Here is an 11,263-nt window from a genome sequence, read left to right as displayed (position 1 = left end):
CCCTTGACAATGCAGGTAGCCTACGGTCTTGGTGATGGTGTAGAGGACAGCGCTGGCCTCTCGCTCCGAGAAGAACTTCTGCCTGAGGATCTTATCCAGCAGCTCTCCTCCCTTCATCAACTCTGTCACCAGGTACACATACCTGCCCTCGTCGTACACCTGGTAAAAAAAACAGTCACAACACAACACTAAATACAACAGAACATGGGAAATGATACGGTACATACATGCCTAGAGAGATAGCTTATGTTCAAGTCACTGCCTTTTTTATTCAGCATCAAGTGCGATTCCAAATCTGTTGACGATGTACAGATGAAGAGAAAATACACAGAAAGCAGTACATGAACACATTGCTACCATTATCACTGATCAACCGAGCACTCCAACAATGCTACAACTTTTTAAACATAAACATATACAGTATATATACTGTACACCAGTGGTGGAAAAAGTACTGACATTTTTTACTTAACTCTTTCACTGCCAAGAGTATTTTCATAAAGTACTCCCCCAGTGCCAGCAATTTGCGTTTTTTTTAATTTTTTAATTTTTTAATTTTTCATTCAAATAAATTATCTGATTGGGTTTTTAAACCCATAATACAGTTCTACCAGTAGAGAGCAACAAATCGACACATTGATGACCTCGCTGGCTCACTCGCCCCCTCCCAAACAGGCTCACGTCACATCCGGTCATAACCGGATGTTGACATTTTCGACAATCGTCGATCGGGCTAAATTACGATGTGATACACGACTACGATGACTGATTGTCACCCAGACCAAAGAGAGTAGACGTGGACCTCTCCGTTCGTTTTTTATACCGTGTGAAAAACCGTGACTTTCCCTATTCTGGCCGAAAATGACCGCGGGAAAAAAATGAGAACCGGAAACGGAATCTGCGTCATGAAACTGGAACCCAATGAGTCTGAAGGAGTCAGTAAGCGAAAGTGATCATGAAAAATAAACAGAATAGCGCGACCACAGTCAAAAGTAAAAACTCTGGATTTCTCGTGCTGGCAGGGAGGGTACTCGGGAAAAACTCGGGATATCTCGGGGCGTGGCACTGAGAGAGTTAAGTAAAAGTATCAATACCACCATGTAGAAGTACTCTGTTACAAGTAAAAGGCCTGTGTTCAAAATGTTACTTGAGTAAAAGTACAAAAGTATTGGCATCAAAATATACTTAAAGTATCAAAAGTAAAAGTACTAAAATGTTTGAAAATAGCATATCCACAAGCTTACAACTTGTAGATCTGCTATTTTCAAATAGCCTATGTACAAAATAGGGCTTAAGTGGTTAATGTATGTTTTATAATATAATATTTTTTATCTGCAAAGTAACTAGTAACTTAAGTTTTCAATTGATTGTAGTGGAGTAAAAGTATAATATTTGCCTCTGAGATGTAGTGGAGTAGAAGTAAAAGTATTGAAAACACACACACACACACACACACACACACACACACACACACACACACACACACACACACACACACACATGTTGAGAGACGGATATAACTCACATCTTTCAGAGTAATGATGTTGGGATGTTGTCCGTATCTCATCAAGATCTCAATCTCCTCGGATGGGTCTCTCTTACCTTTGTCTATGATCTGACAAACACACATACAACACAGCCTCAACCTCATGACAATACTAATGATCAAGAACAGCCGTTAAATAGTGCTTCACAGTACATTTTTAATCTGAGAAAATAGATATATAATGAATCATGACTGCTAAGAAGGTTTCTAGTGTCACATCTGTTATGTATGAGTCAGTGTTGATTTTGACAGCAAATTTTGATTTAGTTTTAGTCATATTTTAGTCATCTAAAATGTTTTACTGTTAGTCTAGTTTTAGTCGACTAAATATCATAAGATTATAGTTGACTAAATCTACAGTTGAGCCCGAGCGCAACCAAACATAAAATTACTTGTCTTTTAGTTCTACTGGATCTCTTCTCCACTAGTCCCTCACTAACATTTTAGTCTAGTTTTTATTTGTTGATGAAATTGTCAAAATAGTCGTAGTTTTAGTCATCGTAGCTTAGTTTTTTATTTAGTTTTCGTCAGTGAAAAAAGCTAGTCGACAAACATTTTTCGTCATAGTTTTAGTGACAAAATCAAGACTGGTATGAGTAAATCAGTTGAGATGTTTTTCACTGCTCAATAGATACTCTGTCAGATACAGAGATATTGAGTCTCTGCTGCCCTCTGGTGGCAACATACTGTCACTGACCACTATCAACATGAACTATTAATAGAGCACCTCATACACACCGAAAAACTGACACATACTGTAACTGTATGTACTTAATAGCAGCTTATACTGAGGTTGTACATTTTGGTGACAACACTGTAGAAAAAAATATGGACATAAGTAATAATAATTAGACCTATTTGTTCCCATAGGGGGAATCAGTTTTCAGCTTCACCCAGCTGATTGCTCCCCAAGTGCTCAGACTGAGCACAGGGGAGGAGCAGTTAGGGGTTAAATGTCTTGCTCATGGACACCTCGACACATTGCCGGGGCCATGAATCAAACCTGGGACCTTCTGTTTCCCAGGCGGCCTCTCTACCCATACAGCTATGGCCGCCCAAATGAAACAAACACACAAATGAAACGGGAGTAACAGACCATGCTATGCCTTGTAAAACGGTTGTCGGTCAATGTGTTAAACATGCCAGACCACCGGAATGGTCCTTTAACCGTTAAAAAAAAAAAACAATGTTGCTATATCAGTGGTTCTCAAACTTTTTCATGTCAAGGACCCAAAAATGTACATGTATTTGGACCCCCATCTCAAAATATGTTGTTCCAGGGACCCCCAGAAGCAAAGATTGGAGTTAAAAATGTTCGCTTTAAAACAATATGTATTCAAAGATTTGCACACATTTTCATGATTTTTCAAAAATAGCAGATCTACAAGCTCGTAGCGCGCGCTATGAGCTTGTATATCTGCTATTTTTGAATAGCCAAAGTGTAAAATAATGCTTTTTAGCTCAAATCAAGAAGTGACACAGATTTCAGGCTCCAGGTCTTAAAGGGTTAAGACATTTTAAAGACATTTTCAGGACCTGCATACACCCTAATACGAGAGCAAAGAGATCTTCATATAGTAAGGCACGGTTTTAGGCTCCCGCATGGTACAGTACGGTCTGGTTTGAATGTGTGTGTGGTGTGTGTGGTGTGTGTGTGTGTGTGGTGTGTTACCTTGACAGCGTATTCTACAGCAGACACTCTGTGTACACAGCGTTTACAGATTGAGTACGATCCAACACCGATGTCTTCCTGCAGCTCGTACAGATCTGAGAACTGAGACGCACCACCATGCACCTGAAATGCACACACAATACACACACACACACACACACACACAAACACGACTGTGAGATGTAGGGTAGGCTACTAAAGTAAAGAGAATGATAGCCAGCACTTATTTTATTTGAAAAGGCAGGCAAAATGGCTTATGAAACGGACGCGTTTCGGTTCTAATGCTGTGTTCAACTTCACACTGCCAGCTACAAAGCTACAGGTCGCCATTCATTTTCAGTGAAAGCCAGCGACATGAAGACACAAAGCCACACCCGACCTTGGTAGCTGCTGCAACATCTACAGAGCTACAATCCAAGTTGAGTAAATGTGTCCATTTTCACTCACCCTCTCTCTCCACACAATTCCTGCTTGCAATGGGGGAGAACTAATTATTTCCGTCAACTACTTCCATGTTCTCTTTAACCCCAGGCTTTATTTTCCTTTAAAATTTTCTTGCTCTTCGGACGCACGCTTGAAGACGTCAACGAGCGGGTTGATCAACACTTGAGCAGCAACTCGGCGACAGATACACTGCGTTTTTGAAAAAGAATCGTGAAAATGTGTGCAAATCTTAGAATTTTTAAAGCGAACATTTGTAACTCAAATCTTTGCTTCTGGGGGGTCCCTGGAACAAAACATTTTGAGATGGGGTGTCCGGGGCCAAATACATATCTAAAAATGTTTTCTAAATCCTAGCAGTATGTTGCTATATCAGTGGTGCTCCAACTTTTCCCATGTCATGGACCCCCCAAATCATGTGTATTTGGCCCCATCTCATCTCAAAATATTTTTTTTCCGAGGACCCCCAGAAGCAAAGATTTGAGATTAAAAAAAGAATTTTCTTAAAAAAATATATATATATTCAAAGATTTTTTTTGCACACATTTTCACGATTTTCTAAAAATAGCAGATCTACTATGTCAAAATAGCAGATATACAAGCTCATAGCGCGGCACTCGGTGCCGTGCTATGAGCTTGTATATCTGCTATTTTTGAATAATAGCCAAAGAAATCTAACAAATGACACAGATGCGTTCCCGGTCTTAATGGGTTAAACAATACTGGATTGTAATGTAGCTTTTTAAATGTTGTAGCCGCTACAAACGTAGCTTTGTGTCTTCATGTCGCTGGCTTCCATGGAAAATGAACGGTAGACAGTAGCTTTGTATCAGGCAGTGTGAACGTGGCGAAAGGCTTCATCGGCGCACACTCGCGTATGATTATACACTGATGAAGGCTTATAGAGCCCAAAACGCATCCGTTTCATACACCATGGTGCCTGCCTTTTAAAATAAAATAAAAAGTGCCTCAAGGACAGAACGCGAGTGCTAGCTATCGTTCTCTTTATGATAAGATTCTTTGGAGCCGGTGAGTTTGTTGTTATCGTTCGTGTGTGACTAAAGTTGTGCTCCTTCTAGTGAGGCTAAGTGCCATGGCAACAGCAGTGTGTGTTCAACTAGACAGGATAAGAGCTGTGTGTGTGTGTGTGTGTGTGTGTGTGTGTGTGTGTGTGTGTGTGTGTGTGTGTGTGTGTGTGTGTACCTGTACTATGGGCAGTATGCTGAGCAGAGGGGAGCTCTTGTTTTCATCCACAGCCACAAAACTGAAGCCTTTGAAAAGCTGGTGGGCGTTAGCACTGGGAGGGATACCTGGAGAGTCTGTACACATGCACACACACACAAGCACACACACACACACACACACACACACGCACACACACGTACACACGCACACACGCATACACACTTAACCACTTAAACCCTCTAAACGTAGTAAACCGGACTTGACTCTATACGTTTTTCCATCAACAGCAAATCTCTTCACCACAAATAGCTGATCTACAAGCTCACAATCGTTTTATGAGGTAATGGATCGGCTATTTCACATTCTTTTTTGTGTCCCACTACCTGCTGCAACCCTCTTACCAGCCTGTGGACACGTCCATGGCTACCAGACACAAACACACTAGCAGGTGTGAGACTTCAGAAACGAGAGGCTTGGTGTCTCAGTGCCTTAGTTAGAAAAGGCTCTTCAAGGCTAGAGTCAAACGCACCAAAAATGTACTTCTGTGTTTCCAGCACGGAACTGTAGTTACCATGGTTACTGGACTGTCATTTGTTTTGGCGCTAGTGTGTGTGTGTGTGTGTGTGTGTGTGTGTGTGTGTGTGTGTGTGTGTGTGTGTGTGTGTGTGTGTGTGTGTGTGTGTGTGTGTGTGTGTACGTACCTTTAGGTGTCTTTGCGGTGAACTCTGGGTCGAAGCAGAACGTGTCGTCAGGTTTACCTGTAGCTGGTTTAAAAGGCGGTTGGAGTTCTCTCCTGAATAACCTCTGTTGGACACACACAAACACACATTTGTTTTACTATATGAAGTACACAATTTAAATGGATTCCACTGCATTAATCATGGAACATATAGGACACCTTCCAATGACTGGCTCATGCTAAAGGTCCCCCAAGGAAAGTCTGAACTGGGAAAAACAGCCTTTTGTTTCAGTGCCCCAACCACTTGGAATGACCTACAGCTTCAATTAAAGATCTGTTCTCCCATAGCATGCAGTCAATTTAAATCTTTGATTGCAGACCTACCCACACATGTCTGCATCTGCTTCTAAACTTATGTTGTATCACACATTAGAGGGAAGTTTCTGTTTTGTTTTGTTATTGATGTGAATATTGATGTGAAAATGAAATTGTACTTTGGACTGTGATGTATTTCGAAGACACTGCAAATGAGGGCAACCTCAATGTCTTTTCGAGAACAAATAAAGGTTTGAATAAATGAATGAAAGAACATTAGTTTGCCCTTAACCTGCTGCTAACCCTAAAATCCTCAGGACCACACAAAACCAAAATCCCTCCAACAGTGTTGTTTTTGTCTGCAAGTGGTGTGTGTGTGAGAGAGAGAGAGAGAAGCCAACAGTCCTCCCAGATTAACTCCACAGCTTTGAGCATCCAATAGCATCCTGCTGCCTCTTAAACACTCACGCAGGGCTATTAGTACAGACACAGTGAGAGTTGGCCTACAGCCCAGACACACACACACACACACACACACACACACACACACACACACACACACACACACACACACACACACACACACACACACACACACACACACACACACACACACACACACACACACACACACACACACACACACACACACACACACACACACACACACACACACACACACACACACACACACACACACACACACACAAGCGAGCCAAATGTCTGTTAGAGGTGAGAATCCTCAACAGAAGCTGTGGGAATTAGATTTAGCTGGCTGCATTTCATCATCTGAAACACTGATAGAGAGAAGGGGGGGGGGGTGAGAAAAGAGAGAGAGATGGAGAGAAGTACAGAGAGAGAGATGGAGAGAGAGGAGAGACAAGAACACACTGTAGGCAGAGATGGTGAAGGACAGAGAGAAATACAAGAGATAGAAAGGGAGAGATTACTTACATTCCAGTCAATAGTAGAAAAGAAAGCATGTCGTTTGATCTCCTCCACACCGTCAGCTCCAGCCCCTAGACAGACAGACAGACAAGACAAGACAAGACAAGACAAGACAAGACAAGACAAGACAGACAGACAGACACAGAATTATTCTACATAGTAGTAACGATACAGAATCAAGTGGCAAAAAGGTGTCGTTAAGGCCGAAAGAAATACTAGTAAAGTGATTTTGCGCGTTGGTGAGTCTTAACCAATTGAACCCTACAGTTATACAAGGTCCACTAGTTTTTTTCCCTCTACACCAGATCGCTTTGGCAAATGTAGCTGACACAAGCTCACAATGTGTCGTGACGCGACACGTTTTGAGCTTGTAGACCAGCTTTTTTTTGCAGAACGTTCGCCACCAAAATAGGGATTCATGTCGCTCAAATGTGTCACATGAAGTTCTTAGCTCAAAGCAAGCACGGCCTGCATTCTCAAGAGCTGCATCAAGGTCTGTCTTCTTCTATGTCTTGCACAAGCAGGCTATAGTTTCAAAATTAACTCGATGTGTTACCTCCAGTGACGTACGAGTGCAAGCTGAGTATGTACACCCGGCTGTGCTTTTGCAGTGGTGTCATTTGGGTTTTCATACTTAAGTAAAGTATGTTTCAGGCTTTATTTTAGCTAAATGATGTGTCGTGTACCCAGTGGTGGAAAAAGTACTCAAATGTTTTACTTAAGTTCAATTCAAAATGTACTCGAGTAAAAGTACAAAAGTATTGGTATCAAAATGTACTTAAAGTACCAAAAGTAAAAGTGCTAAAATGTTTGAAAATAGCAGATCTACAAGCTCACAACGCGTCGCGATGCGACGCGTTGTGAGCTTGTAGATCGGCTATTTTCAAATAGCCTAGGTATAAAATAGGGCTGAAGTGGTTAATATATGTATGTTTTATAATGTAATAATTTATATCTGAAAAAGTAACTAGTAACTAAAGTTTTCAAATAATTGTAGTGTAGTAAAAGTACAATATTTGCCTCTGAAATGTAGTGGAGTAGAAGTAAAATTATAGACAATTGGAAATACTAGTAAATGTACTTAGTTACTTTAAACCACTGAGTGTACCAAGAGTTTACTCATCTACCGACCACATAATATGCATACGTGCACACAAAATGACAAAAATGAATAATTGAATTAACGAATAGATGGGCAGACAGGCAGATCAACTATGAGACATCATACCTAGCCTGTTTGCAGGGTTTCGTTTGAACAGCATTCTCAGTAAACTCTGGGCTTCTAAACTCAGGAACTGTGGCATTCCCAACTTGGCTCTGGACAGGAAGACAGGATGAGGAAGAGAGATAGACGACACATGAACTTCACTGCGTAATTACAGAAGTAGCGTGTGTGTGTGTGTGTGTGTGTGTGTGTGTGTGTGTGTGTGTGTGTGTGTGTGTGAGTCCCAAAACATTGAGTCTGCACACTGGCTCATGCTCCCATGGATATTTATTACATTACTAATAGGCGATGTTTCAAGCAGCAAGCTTTTTCTCAGACTGAGCAAAAGTCTGTTCAAATATCTGATTCTGTATCAGTTCAAACAGTCCCCCATGCTTACCCACTGTATAAGTGTGTACCTGTGTAAACGTGTATGTACTGTAAAAGCGTGCATGTGTGATTATGGTGTGTGTGTATATGCGAGTGTGTGTTGCGGAGCAGAGGAACTCACTTCAGAATCATGTTCATGGTTTCATTTCGATCTTTCCCTTGGAACGGTAACGTCCCCGTCAGCATCTCGAACTACAAGCATAGAAACGAGACAAAATGTCTAAAACATCTCCGCAGGACAATACATCTCTGTAGGACAACAGAGAGATTGGGTTCTTAGAAAAGCGCATATACATTTGTGATATTATTATTATTATCTCTGTAGGACAAAACATCTCTGTAGGCTACTATGCAGAAATACAGTATCTTGGGTATAAATATTAGAAAAGAGCATGATAAGGTTTTTAAAGATAATTATTTAAGACTATTGGAGAGAGTTAAGATCGATGTTCAAAGATGGACTGATTTGCCTTTGTCCCTAATTGGTCAAGTGAATACGATTAAGATGAATGTGTTGCCAAAATTTATCTATCTGTTTCAGTGCATCCCATTGTCTGTTTCCAAAGGGTTTTTTAGTGATCTCAACAAACCCATTTCCTCCTTTTTGTGGCAGAACAAAACTCCACGTGTCAAATTAAGCACACTCCAAGCCCCCTATAATAAGGGAGGCCTAAATCTCCCTAATTTTAGATATTACTATTTGGCTTCGCAGTTCCGCCCTTTATGGACGTGGTTACATCCTGAGGCTGGTGAGGTCAGGTGGCTGCATATAGAACAGGTAGAGCTTGGTCTAACCCCCTTGAAGGTCGTTCCTTTTTTGGGCTCAAAGAAAACACTCTCCAAAATTACAAAAAATCCTATAATATTGAACGCTTTTGAAGCATGGCAGGAGTCCCATAAATTATTAGGAAAAGATACATCTCTGATGAGATTGACACCTTTATGGGAAAACCCTAATATTCCATACCCCATAGCTGATGGTATATTGAAGAGATGGGTCAATAATGGAATCAGAACTGTGGGGGATCTATATAATAACGATATATTGTCAAACTTTCAACAATTGTCGTCCAAATTTAACCTGCCTAGACATGACCTATTTAAATATCTCCAAATTAGACATTGGATTCAAGAAAAATCTACAGACTTTCCAAATATCCCAAATAAATCCCCTTTGGAGGATCACATGGCTAGTACACTTGTTACCTCTACCAAAGGTCTAACATCCTCCATTTATAGTATTCTAAACAAAAATCTGCCAATTTATAATGCAATGACTTTTAAACATAAATGGGAGACAGACTTGGGATGCACTTATGATGATGTGGATTGGCAAAACATTTTAGAGAGGTCCCAGAGAGTGTTGATTTCTACAAAACATAGACAGATGCAATTTAACATTTTTCATATAACTTACTTTACCCCACTCAGATTGCACAAGATGGATGGGAATATTTCCCCTCTGTGCCAAAGATGTAAAGTATCAGAAGGTAATCTGGTTCATATGTTATGGAGCTGCCCATACTTAGATGATTATTGGAAGTTCATCTTGTCCAGTGTCTCGGAGATCGTAGAATTTGACATTCCACATGACCCAAGAATATGGTTACTGGGGGACGTCAATCCGCTCAATTTAAACTTTAATAAAAAATATTTTGTGTTGCTCGCCAGTACAGCCGCGAAGAAAGTTATTCTAGTTAATTGGAAATCCGAAAATCTCCTCTGGTTTTTTATTTTTATGTTTGCTTTATTATATTTGATACTGTCTGAAAGGTGTTGTGAAAAAAAAAGGAAAATAAGAGAATGTTGAGGGTTGAGTAGTGTACCATTCTGGGATAGGGGTGGGGGGAGGGCATGGGAGGACTGTTTTTGTATTTTTGTCTTCTTTCTGTTGTGTTTTTGTGTATTGTGTCTTTTCCTTTATTTTTTTGTCTTTTTTATTATGTCTTGTTTACTAAAAAGAAAAAAGAAATGTGATAATGATATGTGTACATTGGGCATTGTCAATAAATAAATCATTATAAAAAAAGAAATACAGTATCTTAGTCATGTCTATTGTTGCTGTGAAAAATCAAGAAAATGTGTGTCTGTTTTTGTGTCTGTCTGTTGACATCTTTGAAAATATATTTTTTAAAGAGAACATTTGTAAAATATTTTGTTACAGGGACCTCCAGAAGCAAAGATTTTAGTTACAAATGTGATGATCTGCACAAATGTTTGTGTGTGTGTGTGTGTGTGTGTGTGTGTGTGTGTGTGTGTGTGTGTGTGTGTGTGTGTGTGTGTGTGTGTGTGTGTGTACCATTAGTACTCCCAGGGACCACCAGTCAGCACTCTGTGTGTGTCCTCTCCTGTTGACCACCTCAGGGGCCATATACTCCACCGTACCACAGAAGGAATACGCCTTCTTATCAGCATCCACTGACTCTTTACTCAAACCAAAGTCTGCAGGGAACCGACACACATATTCATTCACCCTATGACAGTATCTCCAAGAGCACAATCTATCATTATTATCAATACTATTATTATTCAATAATTATCAACATTTTATAAAAAAATCACACCCTGTGTGAAGTGGGCGGTGTCTTGCTAGCTAATCACAATACTGAATGGAGTCGATCAATCATGTACAAAGGATAAATACATTTATTGAAACACTCTTTATGATGGACAAAACCATAACTTGAAAAAAACAAAATTTTGTTTTTTTTCAAGTTATGGTTGCTTATATAGGGCTATGCACATGTGTCATGTGACACTGGCCAATCACAGTCCTGAATAGGCTGTGATTGGCCAATCACAGCGCAGGATAATTCTACTAATTTCCTGGGCCCAGATCACAGCGCAGGAAAATGTACATTTTTCCAAATCTCACTTATAGGG

At 40.2% G+C, this 11,263-nt stretch overlaps 1 protein-coding gene across 1 annotated transcript in view; it reads right to left on the bottom strand.

Annotated features, from left to right (window-relative positions):
- rps6kal (ribosomal protein S6 kinase a, like) overlaps nt 1-11,263 on the bottom strand; it is a 33,035-nt gene that overhangs the window by 5,692 nt on the left and 16,080 nt on the right. Inside the window, exons 9-17 of the mRNA XM_080416938.1 lie at nt 10,680-10,822; nt 8,502-8,572; nt 8,015-8,103; nt 6,793-6,857; nt 5,546-5,648; nt 4,863-4,978; nt 3,219-3,341; nt 1,526-1,615; nt 1-159 (exon numbers count right to left, since the gene is read on the bottom strand). Of these exons, the coding sequence (XP_080273064.1) occupies nt 1-159; nt 1,526-1,615; nt 3,219-3,341; nt 4,863-4,978; nt 5,546-5,648; nt 6,793-6,857; nt 8,015-8,103; nt 8,502-8,572; nt 10,680-10,822 (959 nt within the window). The remainder of the gene's footprint in view (nt 160-1,525; nt 1,616-3,218; nt 3,342-4,862; nt 4,979-5,545; nt 5,649-6,792; nt 6,858-8,014; nt 8,104-8,501; nt 8,573-10,679; nt 10,823-11,263) is intronic.

The sequence above is a fragment of the Gymnoscopelus braueri genome (genome assembly GCF_963280865.1).
Source record: "Gymnoscopelus braueri genome assembly, chromosome: 20".
Lineage (NCBI taxonomy): Eukaryota > Metazoa > Chordata > Actinopteri > Myctophiformes > Myctophidae > Gymnoscopelus > Gymnoscopelus braueri.
Note: the sequence above shows the minus strand (reverse complement) of the source record. Positions and strands in the feature narration are given on the sequence as shown.